The 20,275-nt window shown below is 35.4% G+C and overlaps 1 protein-coding gene across 5 annotated transcripts; it reads right to left on the bottom strand.

The window, feature by feature from the left end:
• Nucleotides 1-1,801: 1,801 nt before the first annotated feature.
• On the bottom strand, nucleotides 1,802-15,484 carry LOC113776899 (PH, RCC1 and FYVE domains-containing protein 1-like). 5 transcript variants are annotated; one of them, XM_027321975.1, is made up of 11 exons: nucleotides 15,227-15,484; nucleotides 14,650-15,046; nucleotides 13,837-13,923; nucleotides 12,613-12,702; nucleotides 10,130-10,210; nucleotides 9,806-10,000; nucleotides 7,540-9,660; nucleotides 6,097-6,243; nucleotides 3,688-4,073; nucleotides 2,186-2,336; nucleotides 1,802-1,924 (listed from the first exon to the last, which is right to left on the bottom strand). In XM_027321975.1, exons 2-10 carry the CDS (start codon nucleotides 14,719-14,721, stop codon nucleotides 2,204-2,206), a joined length of 3,312 nt encoding a protein of 1,103 aa, XP_027177776.1. In that variant the 5' UTR covers nucleotides 14,722-15,046; nucleotides 15,227-15,484; the 3' UTR covers nucleotides 1,802-1,924; nucleotides 2,186-2,203. The 5 variants fall into 5 exon arrangements, with proteins under 5 accessions (XP_027177776.1, XP_027177751.1, XP_027177757.1 ...); XM_027321950.1 differs by having other exon boundaries at nucleotides 2,224-2,336; XM_027321956.1 differs by having other exon boundaries at nucleotides 2,224-2,336; nucleotides 14,650-14,999.
• Nucleotides 15,485-20,275: the final 4,791 nt, after the last annotated feature.

The following is a 20,275-nucleotide window of genomic DNA, read 5'->3' as shown; positions in this document are numbered from 1 at the left end:
TGGAAAAAACAATCAAGTTCTTTAACAGCAAACAAGAAGGTAAGTTAGACCTTTTTCTTAGCAAGAACTTAGAGATTAAGGACGTAATAATGGATTAGTTTCAAAATAGTATGGACCATCAAGAATGAATATGTAATGCATGTCAATAATGAAAAGATTTGTTAAAATAATAGATGATTTAAGGATGTAGAAAGCACTAGGGATGCACAAGATCTGAGTTACCCGTAAGCTATTAGTGTATTTTACAAGGTAGTTTATTGGGATTAACCCTTCAGAACATATCTTTATACATGTAATAATTAATATCTAAAACACTTTATTTATAAATTATATGCAAATTAAGATAACTAATATACTACTACATGTATTTATAAATAGAATAGCAGTAGCATGACAGATGCTTGTGAGTCTCAAACTCACAGACGCTATTCTTCTAATTTTTTCATATTTCCAAATAAGCACCTAAATTAACTTAATTAAAGAATTAACCCAATGCATCACCAAAATCTAACCACCATACCCCTGCACATCTTTTGCACTGAGTGTAATCTGTCCTTTCTACCTTTCTTTGCTACCCTATGCCCACTTCTTTGATTTGCTGAGTCTCTCCTTCAAAAACCGCACCAGCCGTTGCCACCTCTTTCACTGGCCCCCTTTCCAAACGCACCCAACACACCGCGGGCTCTTCCACCCAACTCATCCATGCCTCCTCTTCCAAGTTTAGTCTCTCAAAAAATCTGATGTTTTATCCGACGCTTTAATATGATGGATTCAATTTCGATTTTACTAATTCGATTCGATAGCTTTGGAAATGTTGTTTCTAACATGAATTTTGTTTTTTAACAATTCAAAAAAGTCATGAATTTCATCATAATAACTTTTGGTGAAATATTTTATGGGAAGTGATGGAAATGAGCGGAGAGGTTGCAAAGCAAATAGAGGGGATATTGAGAATATGGAAATTCAGAAGGAAAATTATATTAATGCCTTTCTATTTCCATGTCACAGGGTAAACGTGTGACTTGTCTCGTAGAAATGATTAAACGGCTGAAAAGTCAATAATTTAATTTCGAGTTATAAATTATCATAATGCTAATATTATTTTAGTACCTATCAGTTCTACTACCTATCCACTGATTAAACTAATAACCCATACCCTCCGTTGGATTCCTTCCCTAGCAAGGTTTAATAACTATGCCAAACAGGAGCTTCTGATATTTCACAGACACTACAATAACATTGATGGATCCCACGAAAGAGAAAAACAAAAAAAAAAAACTTTTTTGCCTGTTCATCTGCAGTCCTACTCCCATTTAATGTGCATTTTCTGAAAACTGCACTGGCCCATGTTCATTTCCATTCGGCATATTTGACCCTCGTCAATCCGATGTCTCCCTCAGCAGAGATACAATTTCTACACCGTAGAAGAAACCCATCAATATGCATTTGTTTGAATACGCACTTGAAAAAACGTTTTCCTTGACAGCAAAATCCTTCTGCAGTATGACAATACAATTACAAGGGTTGGCTGGGAAGTATGACTAACTTATAAATCTGCAATAGTTCTGGAATGGTGCCTATTCAAAGTTTAATTTGACACGGTTTTCTGAGAAATAATATTGCAAACTATTTGCACTTACCGTATGCTTTCAAAATGACAGATTCTGTGCAGTACATGAACCTTCCGCTAAATAAATACAGACATCATGGCGCTCCGAATATAATCAAAAAGAGAAATTTCACAAGGAACAGCAATAACCATACAACACCTGCAACTAAACCAAATGAAGTGAAGGAGGAAGATGAGCAAGAAAATTAAAGATACATTTGCTTGTGGAATTTACAAGGAAGCTGCTCCCAACAAGAGCCAGCAGCCTACTAGAACTTTACATTTCTCACCCTCATCCCCCACACATTGTGTCATCTGGGAGAAAAAATGAAACAGCATAGTCAAGCCAAAAAATAATAAAAGGGGAAAAGAGGTGAAGGTAAAAAAGGAAGAAAAAGAACCAAAAACAGGGGACTCGATAAAGCCCAATAGCAACCTCTACTGCTCTATCCTGGTAAGGCAAACTTTTTGCTTCCAACGCTTAGTGAAAAGAAAGCCAATCCTACCAATCAATATGATCTTCCCTATATGACTGGAAGTAACGTAGAAAAGGTAAAGAAAAGAGACAGCATATACATATGATGTATCGACATGTCAATGTGCTAAGTCCTCACTTCCTACACCAATGCTTGACTTGTCAACCATGCGTACATTGTACTGTTCATATACTCTTGCCCGATTTTCTGCCCACCAAAGTTCTGCTTCCTTCTCACTGAACCGCTTCCGGCTGCAATAAACCATTGATTGAAATATTCAAATTCATAGTTAAGCAAAATCGCGTGTACAAATTACCTTCTCTCATCAGTGTAACTTGTCATTTCGTTACATCAGAACAATAGAAAGGGATAGAATGAACTAAAACAGCATTTAGTTAATGCATAGATGTATAGCTAAGGAACATAAGACTGACAACAAACTTTTCTTTCATTTGTTTACTGCAGGGTGGGATGTGAATAGGCAACAAGATTCAGATATCTACCGTATAGCCTCAATTGGCAATATGGTTTTGTCCCTTTTTTTTTTATTAGGAAAATTATTTAAAACATTGCCGCAGATAGAACCGTGCATTCACATTGCTGCAACCAGATTTAAGATATCTACACTCTGAGACATTTAGTTGTTTGCTACAATGTCAAAGAGGTCCAAGGTAAAAGCTGGTTATCTGTGTACAATCGATGCATTTACTACGAAGAAGACTTAAAATTGCATCTTTAAATCCATATTTGTAGAGAAACTAGCTAAACAAAATTCAACATATCCAGGACATTATTCATGTGCATTTTCTTTTTTAGGATTGTACAAACTTTTTATGGCTTTTTAAATTTATAGTAGTAGCTATAAGCAGGGACAATTTATACATAACGGTTGAAATGGAGACACCAAAAGCAAAAGGCTGTTACACTATCTAAGTTGCATTTTTACAATTCATTCTACAAAGGAAATAGCTTTGGAGATGAATCATGTTATGAATATCTTTGAGGTTATTTTTGGTCCAACAATTATGAGGTCTCTAGCCCATTAGGTGGACTATAGCTTGGATACCACCAAATGGTAACTAATTAATGAAACAGGTTTAGCAAGCCAATTCTTTCTACCCTGCTGTCATATCCATTCTAGTTATCCTCGGCACTCAGTCTCCAATTGTCATCCTCATTCTTTAGAATCCAGGTCCATAATTTCATCACTTTTACATGTGCAATAATATTAATGCAAGAAAATTCTCTGTTCAGCATCGGTTGTGGTAGATGCAAAAGTAGCAAAACATTGCATTTGGATTATGACTTTCCTGTGTTAAATAGTTATTAAACAATTCTTTCATTCCTTGCTTAGCATCTATATTTATGGTAACAAATATCTGATAGCACATAAAACCAAAGTTGTAGTCACTTGTAACTGCAGTCAGACATATTTATGAACTAAAATGACACAACTGTTCTAGCTTCCCATGCCTGATTGGCTCTTAGCATGCTTTAAGTAGCCACAAAATGAGTAGCGATATAATATGCAGCATAAAAACAGTATGAAAAAAACACCAGACATTGCATGAAAGACAACCTAGAGATAATGATAATGCATACCTGAAGCGTACTCGCTTAAGATCTTTTGCACCTCCAGGTAAGGAGGTAAGTGTGATATAAACACCAGGTTCATCTTGCTCCACCCATTCGTTTTCATTACGACAATCACCTTCTCTTGTTCTGCCCCCATTTCTTGCAGCTGCTTCTGAATGCCCTTGTTTGTTGTGACCAGAACTACGAGTACTGTTGGTACTAGATCCATTGGGAAGTAACTGATTATTTACTCCATTGGATTCCAGTTCTAGGCCAGATGCTGGACCATGCAATTTGTCAGTAGAAGCATTTGGAACATCACCAGAGATAGGATTAGAACCCAGTGAAGTCAAGGGAGGAGATTTGATGTTTCTGGCAGCACCAACAGGAAGCCTTTCCGCCATTTCCTTCAGCTATCATATGCAATAAAAGATTAGCAACAGCGACAAAAGCTACTAACTTCATTTTTAATCCAATCTGTAGCTACCAATCAACTCTACATACCATTCTACCTCTAATAGAAACGACTCCAGCACTTGTACAACAATGTTACAGATTATCAACACTAAAAGGAATGAAACTGATTTGATTGAAGTTTATATCCCTTTGGAGATTGACAACTGTTCTTACTACAACATTAGAAAAAGAAAAGGTTTTAACTTTAAATCCAGATCACATAACGAATGAATATTGTGCCGATAGATCACTTCAATCAAAACCCTAGAGAATCATTCTAAAACCATGGCAAGAATACAGAATTAATGTTGATCACAACAGTTCAAATCACTAACATTGACGAATTTGAACACTATGAAGTTCAAGCATGAACATGCAAAACAATTGACAAATGGATTTCATACCTAATTATGTAAGTTATCATTGTACAGCAAAACATAATTGACAGATCAATAAATATCATGAAGCAAGATAAGCTTCCAAGAGTTAAAATTTTTTAAATTTAGCAAGCATGTCATATAATACAAGCTTAGATAGGAAAACCATCATCTTCACAAAGCCATTTATTTTTAAGCTTCATTTGCCCATGAGCTTAATTAAATATTTATCATCAAAATTGCTTGTGAGGTAAAAGTTAAGAGGAGTCTTTAAGCTGACACCTCTTAAAACCACTAATCACCTTAGTGAGACAATGAACTATCAAAAAGTATCAACTTCTTTTAACACCGACTCTTTTCTGCCACCTTGTTAGAAAATCCAATAGGCATTTGGACACGTAAGAGGATCTAGATTCACTATTGTTCAACAAAAACAAAAAAGAAGAGGAAGAAGACCACGAAGTTTTGTCCACACTGGGTGCGTATCTGCTACTAACAATGCAAGTCAAGCATATTAAGCCATTGGTTTTGAGATCCAAAACTTGATTGGCTAATGCACAACTCTATTGTTACGGTACAAAACATAGCAGCCCCATGTGGTCATGCAATTCGTGAGTACGATTCCTACGTTGGGCTGCCATGACTGCATTACTCCTTCAATGTGAGCTCATAGTTAGACCTAAATAGCTTATCTGACACTGGATATGGGAAATTGTTCGAACGGGTTATAAACATGTGGATGGTATGCTAAGAAAACTGGCTTTGGAATTTAGTCCGCAAAATTTCTCAAGCAAGTGCAAAGCTCAGGTTGTTTCAAGAGCAGAGCAAAATGAAGTAGCTGATGAACTCATAGAATCTTTTCTTGGTCTGACTTGAGTAGTCACCTCCACATACTTTCTGGGTTCAACACAAGCAAAAATATTACTTCATTGACATAACATTTTTATTGATCTAGGCATGGATTTCAAAAATTCTGCAAGAAACTGGATGCTCAAACTTGACTTGGCACAAAGGATTTTAAGTGCGAGCTGAAAACACAGGATTTTTTTTTTTTAACAATAAACAGCATTCTAAAATAATATGGGAAGAAGGGAATTAGACTTAGGGTGACATGCATCAAAAGAAGCACGTAATAATCGACTTCAAATGCTATATCTAAGTATATATTGTATTTTGGGAGAATAAACATTGGTTCAATTAGACATAAAATGAAATCCTTGACCAGTCAGTCAATCAGAAAGGGCAAATTTTTTACATGTCAGACAAGATATCAACAAACAACCAACGTAACTTTAGCCACTTTAGAACTCCAATACTCACAACCATCAGCATATTGCACCATGTGACCTAAGTGTGAATTAGCACACCTTCTTTCAGTCAAACCCTCCAAGTCACTACCCTTTTAAACTCATTGAAAATATAGTAATATAAGACAAAATTCAAGTATATCAAAACTAAAGATTAAACCCTGTCCCCCTGCACAAGAAACTCCAGCAGACAGATTCATCTAAAATGCAACAAAAGCCAATACAATCATCCGTGAATCTTTGTAGAAAATGAATGACGACTTAAAAGAATGAATGAGTCTAAACCTTCATGTTACCTGAGCAGTAAGTGACTTTATTACTTCTTTAGCAGCTTTGCATTTTGCACTTTCTTCCCCAGCAATTGCTATTGCCTCCTTCAGCTGCTTATTAGTTCGTTCCAGCTCTATTTCTTGAAGTTGAGCCTTACGAGTAAGATTTTCCACCTGGAAAACTAATTTGTCAGACTTGGGCATGTTATTCACGACAATCAAAGACAGAAAATTCATCAAACTACAGATAACTTTTCAACAGGCATTGACATTCCAGTACAGAAGTTCCAAAGAAATGTTCAATTCTGAATGAAATCTTAAAGACAGCCAAGCCACAAAAGTTTGAGGAAATGTATTTAAATGCAAAATACTGTTGAGTATCCAGAAAAAATGTAGCACTAAATAGTCAAGCATTTGTTTAAAACACAGGTTTTCTGGATCAGTTTAACAGATATAATAAAAAAACTGAGGCAATCACATCCCTAAATTGACTTTATTATAAATAAGTAAAGGATAAATGAAATTCCTTAAGATGTTTAAGTCATCAGTTATGCAATACCCCAAAATGCAGGAATACATAAACTGCTAATTCAAATAGAGGCCTAAAAGTTACTGGCAGAACCTTTTCCACCATGAGATGCAGCATAAACCTGGGACTATTGAATATAGCCTCTCATTATCTGTATTTAACTTTTAGATGTATTAAAACCTAATGTAACACTCTGCAAATGCTTGTTTACACCATACAAAAAACCAGTGAAGAAAATTTAATTCATCTCACAGAGGATTTTTTCTTGCCTACTTGCCGAATCATGAAATGAGTAGAAGGCATGTCCAGTGTAAAGCCAAATTGGAATTATTCCTTGTGAAATAAGAAACAAAAGAGAAAATAAATTTCTCTTATAGTTAGAACTTGAAGCCTGTGCTTAGATGTAAAGCACACCAAAGCCCAACTCATGTAGAAAAGGTCCAGTTTACTCCAAGGATCACCCTCGTTCTCTCTTTATATCCACATTATGAATTGGTTTTATCTTTTTTTCATCTGCTCTTTGTTGGTTGTATGATAATAAAGTTGGACAACCAGCAAGGGAACATAACATCAAACACATACGAGGATTGCCATCTCAACTCCTTTCTTCATATTCTTTATTTCCCTCCATTCTTCTATTCTCCATTGCAAACTTAAAAAGTTAAATTTTTATTTGTTAGATGTTATTACAACTAAGATCCTGAAACTTGCTTTAATCTTCAGATCACAATATCATTCAACAATTACATTCAGAATCCTCCATAATCTTTGCAGCTATTACCACCTATTCTGGTTGTTGATTTTAAGAAAAGAGCATCACCTTTACAACCTACAACCATTTTACTTATGCAGATAGACATGAATGTTAAAAAGTTCAAGTAAGATGACATGATTCATGAAAGTGACTGCAAGAGCACGAGTAAATATGACAAAACTAATACCTGAGCTCTTAACTTAATAACTTCTTGACTAAGACCATCATTCGTCATTTTTGCATCATCCAAAACAACTTTCGGTGATGTAAGCCCCCCCAAAGTTGGAGTTGGAGTAGTAGAACGAGGTGGACTAGGCCGTCTAGATATTGGTGATGTTGCTCGTGAAACAATTCTTGATCCAGGAACAGATGCTGAGAAAAACTTTTTGGATGATCCAGTAAAAGATTTAGAGATATTGAGTGCTCCCCATTGGGAATTTCCATTTGGAATAGGTGATACACGGCTGCTATTGAATTCTAATTTTTTGTTTCGCTTGGAAGAGCGGCTTTCCACTTGTTTTAATGATTCCATTGAAGAAAACCTAGCAAGATGAGGACGAGACTTGGCATCCACTTTTTCATCTTTGTCAATAATATCGCTTAATCCCTGATTTATGCTTCCTCTCCTGCCCGCTGAAGAATGAGATGAAGCATCAGTTTCAATAGATTTCTTCAATTTACTGAAGCAATTGTCACAGACACGATAAGGTTTATTGGGATTCGGTGCCGAAGAAGCCCTGAGTGACTTCTTACTGCTGCATGAATGACAAAATACAAGTCCACAATTATAGCAATTATGGCGCTTTCTTTTAAAATTAAATGGTAGACGGCAGCCAGAACACATAGATTGATCAACCCCGGAGAACCCCTTGTGAAGGCAAATGGCAGCAGTGAAATTAGTACCACAACCAACACTTTTGACTTGCTTGTCTTTTAAGGCTTCTAGTAACGTGGGAAAATTTCTGTCATCTGTATCCCCATGGCCCAACCTACCATTTGCTCCTTTTCCCCATGTATAAACTTCAGTCCTTGAAGTCAAAACCGCCACATGATAGGCACCACAAGCTATCTCCTCCACAAAACTCTTAGCAAGTTTTCCTTCAACACGGCATGGGAGCTTTCCATCAGCCTGAGGATTTCCTAGCTGGCCATAAACAGGACTGCCCATAGTGTATACATGACCAGAGGTTGTAAGAGCAACAGTCAGGCTATGTCCACAAGCAACCTGACAAAAATTAGGGTCAACAAGGGCAGCAACACAGGTAGGGACAAGTTTTGGTTCCTTATCACCATGCCCAAGTCTTCCTTTATCCCCATCTCCCCAAGTGAATAGTTTACCCGAAGAACAATTGCTGGAACTTGAATTTCCAACCATAACTTCGACAACTGCAGCAGTATGCCAAACACCACAAGCAGCTCGTACAGTTCGGAGTCCCTTAAGAGATTCCACTTCCCTAGGTCTTGAAATACTTCTGCGATCCCCATGACCAAGAACCCCAAAAGTTCCATCACCAAAGGTAAACAATTGCCCAGCAGAGGTCACAACAGCGGTATGCCAGGGCCCACAGGAGATTGATGAAACATGTATTCCCTCTAATGGCCCATTTACTCTTTTTGGGACCCAATGGCTCACTTCATTACCATGCCCAAGAAGACCAAAATGACCATCACCCCATGTGTACAGGTCACCAGAAAGTGTTACAGCACAAGTGTGACGTTCTCCACATGCAACAAGCTCAATGTTTGTGTTGCTGAGGCCATCAATAAGCTTTGGCTGCAAAACATCTGAATCTACACCATGCCCAAGCCTACCCCCAGACTCCTCACCCCAAGAGAATATCCCCCCTTGCTTTGTTACAAGGGCAGCATGACGTCCACCACAGGCTATATTCTGAACATCGAGTACCACTGCAGATTCTAAAGCTTTAGGCAGTAAAGAATCCAATTTATTACCAAAACAACCGCCAATTCTGTGAGGCACACCACCAAGGACACCATCTCCAGTGCCTTCACCCCAAATAAAAACATCACCCAATGCATCACCATCATCATGACCAGATCCTTGACTTGATGAGCTAACGGCACTAGAAAGGCTCACCCTGAAGGCATCCATTCCCATTGCCTTCATCTGACCATGTAAGCCATCCGAACCCGAAGACAAGGAGTGGACAGAACCACTAGCAGAATCTGAGGGAAAGAAACCCCTCGGTGGCATGGTGTACAATATTACATCTGAGAAAGCTTTATCCATACCATTCTTAGGGGGACTATCGTATGGGCTATGAAGGCGAAATTGATCGTTACCATCCTGAACAAGTAATGGAAGAATCCACTCAACTTTTTGAAAGAAATCTTTATTGTCAATTATTTGGATATATAGAGCATGCAGGTATATGTCACAGTTCTGTTAATCTGTCTCTGCATCAAAGCTGAGGAAATAAGAAAATAAGTACCTTCTGTAAGCTGTCACCACTACCAAATGGAGAATGTAATGGTGAACTTCTCCTTGTGTACGTTCGAGGACTATTAGCTTCAGATGAAACCCCATCACTCCTTGATTCTGTTCTCCATTTTCTCTGATGACTACGTGAAATTAATGCCTTTAGACCACTAAACCATACTTCTGCTTCATCTTTATCCTTGCAAATCTGGAAAATCAAAGATACACCAGAAAAGAAGAAAATCAGAAGAACAGAAAATATTTTTTAAAAAAAATGTAAAAAGATCAGAGTGCAAAAGACTAGGCTGTATAAAAGCTTAAATAATCACTGCCTTACCAAATCAAGAGATCTGTCACTATATATGAGGGAAAAAGACTGATACTCCTTCTCTGGTCGTGGGTACCTTTGGAAAATCGGCTGAATGAACAAATACAACCAAGCCACATTAATTGATATAACAGAAACAAAACTATAACAGGAACTTTACAGGGCTGTACATAAGATTGACCCAAAAGAAAATTCTCACCAAAGTGAATAAGCTATGTAGCGAACTAACAATGTGTGATATTATGAACAGTAGACAGATAATTAGGCTATCAACAGTATGAGCTAAGAATAGCTGCATGCTATGTTAGAATGCCCGAAAATAGAATATGTGAGGGGCTTTAACTCTACAGATGGAAAAGGAATCCCTTCCTAAGAATCTCCATATCTTTCTTCCAGAAAATTGCAATTAAACGAGCATAGAATTTGAAAAAAAAAAAAAAGGGGGGGGGGGGGGGATGACTACATCTGGTCAAAGCACGGAGCAGTTGACAAAATTGGGAGAACAGTATCCTGCAGCCAAATAGCAGCAATAGAAACACATATTTTTAACTGCTACTCTTTTTTTCCAATATCACTAATTCCAGCTCAAAAGTAATAATAAGCAGAGCTTCAGAATGTATCATGATGCAAGGTATCTTTTGTAATTTATTTGTTTCGTTTTAGTATAAACTTGTACCAGTATCTTCATATCTCAAATTCCTAGTAAACCTATTAATTTAGTTAAAGGTACCTTCAAATAGTTCACAGCCACAAGACAAGTATCGAAGCACCAAACAACTCACTTAAGTCATTCATGCTACATTACTGAGACTTTCTAAAGCTCCAATATTATGCTCAACATCTGCACCAAACAATTTTGAACTCAGCTCCCGAGAGGTGAAAGAAACTTATATCCAAAAATACATCTCTTTTATTTGGAATTATGTGCTACTTCTTTTCCTTCCTGTCCCAACTGTTTCATCATCACAAAATACAGGACTTTGCCATCAACCTTCCCATCTAACAAGCATGCACTTTGAAACCATAAATTGGCTTAGTTAACTGCATTCAATCAACACGAACAAGTACATCAAGAAATGCCAAAACTTCTAATCTCCCTTAATATCGTCTGCTAGTTTCGGTAATAGACCAAACCTAAAGGAAGAGTCAGAACTAAGTGTTAAAGGGCTAAGTGCTGAGTCAAAGAAAGATAGCCACCTAGAGCATGTAGGTGACAATATCGCTGCAAATGAGCCAAGTCAAGTCAAACTTTGGCCTTATCGATCCGAGCTCGACTTAATTTTGCTAGGCTCGAACTCAAGCTTGAACTTGATGATCTTTCATTCTGAAACTTGAGCTTGAGGTCAAACACAAGTTCAAGCCTACTCGAGCTCAAATAAAAACAACTTTTTTATTTTTTAAATTGGATAAAATAAACATATTACACTAGTAAATAATAAAAATATAGGGGAAATACATGTAATTTCACCACTAAAAATATAAAATATTAAAAATATGAACTTGATCTGGCTCAATGATCCAACGAGGCAAGTAGACCGATAATCGGCTCAACTTGGCTGGCTCACCAAGCCAGCTTGAGCTCGACTCAAGCTCAGTGTCAACAGAGCTGAAATCAAGCTTTCACTGAGCCGGATTGAGTCGTTTGCAGCCCTAGGTGACACTGCCAAAGCACGTAAATGCACCACCAAAGCACATTACGGATCTTGTGGGAGTAACTGTAACGGATATGTGGTGAACATTTTATATAAGTACCTTTCCTCGTCACTTATTTAAAACTTGGCTTAAATATTTTAAGCCGGTGGTTTAAATTCAAAGTTATTGGGTTAGTCCCATGTTCTCAGTACAATTCATTAAAGGACAGGATTGTGACATTTGAGAATTCTCAGCATCCAGCTATACTAAAACTTCCTACCAGCTGACTGAGTTGTTAGGTCCAGTTTGATTGTAATTTTTCTTCCTAGTTTACGAAGAAAATGTATTTTAATGATTCTTGTTCAGCAATTATTGTTTGAAACATGACCTCAACAAATATGTGTGTGTGCGCGCGGGCGCACTTGAAAACTAGCTTCCAAGTCATAAAGAAATTTTAAAACATAAAATTTTGAAGTACAGAATTAAGACAATACAAGCTGTCAAATGAGATAGGAGTTATTCCACAATTGTTAGTAATCTTCAAATTTATCTTCTCAGTACGTAAAAAACATACAAACTTTACGAGTGAGTTCCACTGGAAATCATTTTCAGGGACAAGTGGACCGAATTGGTATTAGTTTGTCCCATAATTAAGTCTCTCATAACAGATTCAAATAATCAGAACCAGAAAAAAAGAATAAAGGTTTTGCATTCATATTTGGATAGCAATTACTTCTGTGAAAATACAGCATAAATTTGATTAAAAAACCAGCTTAGCCTAAGATTTATAAGCGTGTTTGTAAACAAAATAGTCCAACATTTATGAGCTTCTTAATGATAACAAAGAGATAAATACTTACAGTACGCTGACCGGAAATAATCCTGGACACGTGACTTAGTTTGAGGTGCTTCTCCTCTTTCCCCGAAAGCCACATCAGAACAGACTCATCCTGCAACACATCCACAGCTAACTTTTACATGTTGAAACTGCTTGTAACTGGCTACACAGTTGCATGGGAGCAAAGCAACCAAAAGCATTCATATATTAACATCAAAGGGGAAAAAACAAGCAAATCTTTTATTGAAACAAAATATATTGAGATAATACCTGGTACCAGAAATACACATATATTGACATGCATATCAAATCATCATCCGACCCTTTTAAGATAAAACAATGATTGAAACTGCAAAAGCCAGCATTAAATATGCTTTCGTAATTGGTCCTAAGCAACAATATTTTTTTCTGTGAAAGACATGGAAGCAATGCCACCCTTCTGCACATAGAATGGACAGACAAACTCCAAAACACAACACAGAGTCAAGAAAAAAGGGATGGTACTTGAAACAAATATTACAAAAATTCTACAAAATATAAAATGAGCCAATTTAGCCTGGAAGAAATTTTGGTAGAATAAATGGCCACCAGAACAGCAATACCCTGAGTAGGTTACCCAGTAGCTGATATGAATCTATTCTATGTGTGCTTGCTTGTTTGTCTAGATGTAAACATGAACATCATATACACTCTAATGGTCTTGAAAGTGACCTATTTTTCAATAATTTCCTCACTGGTGTTATGTCTACTGAATAAATTCTATCTATACTGAATAATGGATAGATCAAGAAACCCAAACATAGAAGCGCAAACAAATTTAGCAAATAAAAAATTTTAAATAGGTTATTTAACTAAATTAACTGAAAGAAGCCCTCAGAAAATGCAACCTGAGCACGTAGCTAAGAGTTTCTAGGCTTTACTGAGATTAAACAGATACTTCAGATACCAACATCATTTAAAGAAGAATAAACTTGAACTGAACTTCTGATTATAGATCCTTAACAATATTGACTACTGGAACAATACTTCATTACTTATGTTTACCTACCGCAAGCAATGATTTAAAAGTTTCTGCACTAGCTAACCTTCTTCACAAGAAAAGTTTGAAGGAAACAGAGGAAAAGGATCATCTACAGGTACAATTCTGGAAAAGCATGCTAAGGCATAGAACATGCAATAAAAAGAAAATAGAGCAGCAAAACACAAGGACTAAATATCACATCTGGAAGGTAAAATTAGTGCTTACATTTGCCAACCGGAAAGGACAAAATTTAGGTTTTCCTCTTCTTCCATACTTCAGCAAATATGCACCTTTCTTAAGAGCAGTGATAGCCTGTTGAAGGTCAATTAATAACTTTATTAGGAAAATCTTACATGGTTTTGAGAAGAAATAGACAACTAGATGAGAACTAGAAATGGCACTTTCCCCCTACAGGACAATTGCTGGTAAAAATGATGCAGCACCACATATAAGTGCCAAATGGAGATTAACAGGTTATATTTCAAATAAAGCATGAAAAGGTCAAAGTGCACATTGTAATAGCAAACAATTGGCTCCAAGCAATGATGCAAGGACTACAAACAGCCTTAACCACTAATGCATGAACGCTCAGTTCACCAATTGGTCCGACTCATAATTTTGCAAATTTGTAACTATAGTTCTTCCTAATGCACATCCATGACCATGCCACCTGTCTTTAACATCACAATCTACATCTACGGTTACAAACGATAGGAGCAACATATTTAATACAAATAAATCTCTCATTTTAAGTAACCCACAGATCTTTGCAACTAAACAAATAAACAAACTCGATAACCATTCTATCTTCACATACTACACAGCCGAATCAATTACAGGCATCCCCAACAGAGACATGAATTAAAATACTTCCAAAATTTGGCAAACACCAGAATCAACAGACATTTGTTAATCTAAAGCAAACAGCATCAAATTTATTATTACACTTAGCTTAAAATGAAATAATCACACATAAATTCAATGAATAATCAGCTAAGTAAACTTCCGAAATGCAAAAACAAATAAAAAAAAAAATACCTGCTCAATGTCTCTTTCGACCGGTCCCCCAGTTCTGCTAACATCTGAATTCATCCTATCCCGACGAGGCATCAAAGAGCAGCTCTTAAAATAAAGCCCTAAATCTCCTCTTCCTCATAACCCCCAATCTCCAAATCCTCCCATTCATACGCCATATCCTTTTTCTACACGCAAATTCACTTCAATTAATAAACCCCCAACCGCTATTCTCAGTGTCCAATATTCGCCTTCACGCTGAATATAATATCTAATCACCCAAAAAAATTAAATAAAAAAAAAAAGTAGAACTAATTCGATTATCGATCTTCTTCAACTACAGTAACTCCATCAACTGCAGTAGCTCTTTACAGCTGTAAAAATGCAGCAACTTTTACACCACAGTTCATTCTCAATCAATCTTAAAACAAAACAAAAAAAAAAACATTATCACTTCAATTAGACTGACAAAATTCAAAAATTCCACCAAAAAAAAAGATGAAGTAAGTTCTAGCAATTACTAATTTCCTTTTCTTTTACTTTCGTAATTTAAAAACGCAAAAAAAAAAAAAAGAAAAAATAAGAAGGCGCAAAACTTTACTGATTTCTAGGATTGGCTGCTCTGCGGCTGCAGGTGTCTGTCTGACTTACTGACGGAGTGACAGACCGACGCAGTGACACCGTTAGTGTGTGAAAAAAATGTGGAGCTGAGAATATAAATCTAAACGAAGTGAGGAAAAAGGGGAATGGAGTGAATATTGATCTGTGGGGAATGAATGAGTTGTATTGTAAGTAGCTAAAAAAATGCAGAAAAGGAGACTGGGGATTGTTTTTGGGGAGGGGGGAGGGCGAGGGGTGGGGAAGCGGTGTCCGGTATAAGTGGATGATCTACTGAGGAGAGAGAGAAGACACAGGTGGACTTGAAAGAAGTATAGTACAGGAGTAAAGGACGAGTAGAAAATTGTGTGTTGTTATTTTTATTTGGGTATATATTGGATTTGGATTAGGGGCCAAAAAACAAAGGGGGAGAGCAGCCTATGTGAGGGAGAGAGAAGGAAAGTTTGTTAATCCTAAGTGTATTACTGGTATGGTAGTTGAAGAGGAAGAAGAGGGAGGGGAGGGGATGTGGTTTTGTTATCAACTAACAAAGAGAAAAAAGATTTAAAAGGATGAGAGTTAAACTACTTTTCAATTGAGTTGGACAGTGTGGAATATTTAGGTGATGTATGATTATGGAAATGAGAGATAATGATGCATATTGTATAGGATAATGTAAGAAAAGTGCGTAATTCTTAATATTCATAATTATAAATGTATGAGTGAAGTTAAAAATCGAGTCTACGGTAGTTTTTCTTTTTGTATAAAGATGGGATGGGATGGGAACGAGTGAGAGAGTAAAGGATGAAAAGTGAAGAATTTACGTTAGATTATCTTTCGTAGCAATATGGAAAAGAAAAGAAATATTGGGTTGATTACGAAGGTTCAACATTTAAGGCAAGATGTATTACAAATTGTATTCTTATTATGCATGACACGTGGTGTTCATTTGCCAAAAACTGGTAACTCAATTATTCAAATTTGCATTTCTTTGATTTTTTCCTCTTTTATAAAGCGACCATCTAATTATTGTCCGAATTTTTATTTGATAATTTGGAAATAGCAATTAGATTTCAACCAAGTAATTTGGTTAATATCCAAAATTTTCTAAAGAATAGATAGTATTTAGTAATGTTATACTATAAATTAGATTTATAGACCATATTGGTAGATTAGTCAGTGATCAGTAAATTAATATTTTCATAGTGCTTATACTCATTGGTTAGTACTTAGTTATTACTCATTAGTAATTTAGCTTATATATTAATATATGTCATATACATAACATTGTTATATGTAATTCGAAAATTTAGCCGTCAATAAGAATTTCAGAAATCTAGCTAGTAATAGAAAATTCAGAAATATAACTCTAGTATCCATTCTCAAAATATTTTATTAAATACTAGAGATTATATTTATATTCGTTTTACAGAATTGTAATTTATTGAAATCAAAATCCAAAATAAATTATTTTGACCGATTTTTTATGTTTTATGAATTACAAATACCCCTACGCATGACTGCTTGTAGTTTTTCTAGCTGTACTTTTCAATAATATTGATTCTTTGACTTTTTTAAAGGTGCATATTTTTATTTTATATTAATTCCTTTCAAGGTGAGCTATTATCAAGAGACATAGACATGATTTTTAAAAATAAATGGAATAGTACATTGATTTCATGATATGTCATGCATGAAGCATAAGAGTAATGGAGTTAAAGTTAAAAGGGAAAAAAGTTTTTAAAATTTTGATGAAGTATAATACTTGAAAAGTTAATTACATGTTTTATTGATTTACTTGAAGAAAATATGAGTTTTTTTTTCATAGGGTCTATAAAATGTATATAATATGAAACCTTTTTTCTTTTAAGTATTCATATAGATATGTATTATATAGATATATAATACATTTATTTACTTTGTTGAAATACCTAGTGTCTTGTTTAATTTTGTTGAATTTCTGTTGTTCTTCAAGATATATAATAAACTTTTTTATTTTCTTAGTAGATAAATTCACAATTTCTACAAATTCCTTGAATTTGATCTTTTTTTACTAGTTTTACAACTAAAAAATAGAGAATTGATGACCTATAGAATTGGTTGAATGGATAAACTCGGAAGCGGTCACTCAAGTTTAAAAATATTGGATGAAAACTTTAGCATCATTTGGCTTCCTTTCTTCAATAATTCATTTGGCATCCCTTTTTTTTTTTGAGTTTTGAAATTTTCCATTAGGGTTTTGTAGCCATGGCAGTCCTTCACCATGGAGTTAGAAAGCAATTTCATCCCAACCGATTTGTTGATGTTCTTGGAGACCAACTTTCACCTTCTCCATGCCGTATCAAAACCAGTTTCCCTATTCAAAAGTGAACCAGCTGGTGTCTATTTCTAAGAATGAAATTACGAAACTAGGGAGTCCATTCAATTTCTCATTGGTATGAAATATTCTCCCATGGGAGGCAAAATCCTAGAAGTTTTATGGAGGCTTTTTCAGGCTATTGAATTTAAATCAGTCCTTACAATTAGTTATTAGATCATAAATACATTCTTATTAGATTCACATTGGAGAAATATTGCTTAAGGTGCTAGCTCAAGTGATTATAAATAATTAATATTTTTTTCATGAGAATTTTCAAATGGTCCTCTAATTTTAAATTCAATTCCAAATCCTCTAATGCATTCGTCTGAATTTTTTTTTTTTTTTTTTAAATTTTTGCCTATTAACTAGAGTTGTTAAACGAACCAAACTGCTCGGTAACTTGGTTCGTTTCGACTCGTTCGTGTTCGTGAAATGCTCGTTCGAAACCTAAAACGAACCGAATTCGAACGAATTTTTTTGTTCGATTAATAATCGAGCGAACATGAGCATGTTCGCAAGTTTTAACGAACGTTCGCGAACACGAGTATGTTCACGAGTTTTAACGAACGTTCGCGAACATGAACATAATTATCATTTGACAAATTTTAGGGTTAATTTTATGGCTGGACTTTTATATTTGGAGGGCAAATTGCTTTGTTTTATTTGTTGTTTTTATGTTAATGTTAGTTATATAGTTAATGAATAATAGAAGTTAGTCACTTAGTGCTTTAATTGTTTTGGAGAATGATTAATAATTTGCATGGCATATTTAAGGCTTAAAATAATTTGGATTCGACCATTTCGAGCATGTTCGCGAATGGCTCGTTTATGTTAAATGAGTCGAACACGAACTCGAACTCGAATACGAACTTTGCTTAACGAGTCGAACACGAACATAGGTTTGGAGTTCGAAAATTAACAAACGAACACGAACGTTGTTTGAATCACTTAACAAACAGAGCTCAAACATGAGATACTCGGTTCGATTCGGTTCGTTTACAGCTCTACTATTAACTTCTCCAAAAATTTTGCTTTCAATTGCAAGTGCAGTAGAAACACCACCAAAAGATTGATTTAGCTACTACTAATCTCCCCCGCCTTAATGTTGTTCGAGTCTGTATTGATTTAGACCTTTCCAGAAACTTACTTAAGATTTGAAATATTTGGAAATTGGGATTTCATCTTGTTATTGTTCTCAACTTGGATTGCTTGCTTCATAATATGATTTCTCATGATACTTGGGTACATGTTGTTAAGACTTCTTTTATATCTATGCTAAGCGCAAAGGAAGTGACAAATGAGAGTTTTGGCATGAATTAAGCTGCATTAATAGCCATGGTTGATGGGTGGTGATTTTAATGTTATATCTTCTATTGCTAAATGTATTAATTTATCTCCGCAAAATTTGAGTGCAGTAGGAGATTTTGATCAAGCTATGCCTAAATCGTATCTAAAAGACTATTTTTCCTTAAACAATGTCTATACGAAGGAAAATAAACCAAGCTTATTTTATTAATATGTTTATTAAATTAAAGCTTTAGTCGGTTGTCCACTTCTTAGTTTCCTTAAGTTTTAATTAGCCAATCAAGTTCATGCCGTATTTGGTTCTCTATTCAGTTTCCTTTTGTCATGCTCAAGTCATTTAAGCAAGTCAAGTCCACGTCCGCATTAGTTCCGGTATTTGAGACGGTTCAGAAGTTCGGAAGTCCAAAATGGTTTCGGTTACTAACTCTTGTGATTAGTCTATATAAACTATTGGAATTGCTACATTGTTTTCTGGAAGAGTTGAGTTGAGATTTGAGAGTGGGTTTGAGGGAAAACTTCATAGTTGAAATTTGTGAGTTGTCGTGAGTGAAAGGCTAGACTTGATATTGTTATTATTGAGTTTTGAGTTAAATAAAATTATTGAGAATTTGTCGAGAATTTGTTTTCCTTCTCTTCCCACATATTTTTATATGTGTCAAAATTGCTTCCGCTGTGTGCGTGTTTTTTCGTGCTAACACTATATGTGAAGTGGTATTAGATATGGGTAAAGAGTTTGGAAAATTTTGGACTGATTGTCAGTCAATCAATAGTGTCTAGATTTACTTCCAAGTTTTGCCATATTAACACCTATACTCTAACATCTTCTAATTCATCAAACCCAAGACCTTTTAAATTATAAAATATGTGGATATCACACTCCTCTTTCTTTAATGTTGTTCAAGGAAATGGAATATGGCAATACATGGGTTTAACATGTATACTTTAAGTTATAAGTTTAAGTGTTAGAAAGAGTGTTTAAGTTTAAGGGACCAAAAAAAGCCATGATATTTTTACATCTCATATAGATATAAAACATCTAGACAGTGCAACAAAATGAGATATAGTATGAAAGTTTTTAAATAAATGATGCTAGAAGTGAGCTTCACCTGGCTTGAACTCAATTTTTATTTAGTTTGACGTATGAAGAAACTTGTTTGCATCAAAATGCAAGAATTAACCAATTGTAGAGGGTGGAAATGTAGCAAACTCTGGATATAAAGTATGAAGAATAAAGTTGGCAAATGGATTGATGATGAAGATCAAATTGGTTGGGTATTTACAGCTGAAGAAGTCAGTCGTACTAAGGAACTTATTCAATACATTTCCTCTCTAGTCACTTCAGAACAAAATTATCAGATTATGCTGAAAGTGACCATAAATGAGTTGAAG

The sequence above is a fragment of the Coffea eugenioides genome, chromosome 1, assembly GCF_003713205.1.
Source record: "Coffea eugenioides isolate CCC68of chromosome 1, Ceug_1.0, whole genome shotgun sequence".
In the NCBI taxonomy this organism is placed as follows: Eukaryota; Viridiplantae; Streptophyta; class Magnoliopsida; order Gentianales; family Rubiaceae; genus Coffea; species Coffea eugenioides.
This window is presented reverse-complemented; position numbering and strand designations above follow the sequence as displayed.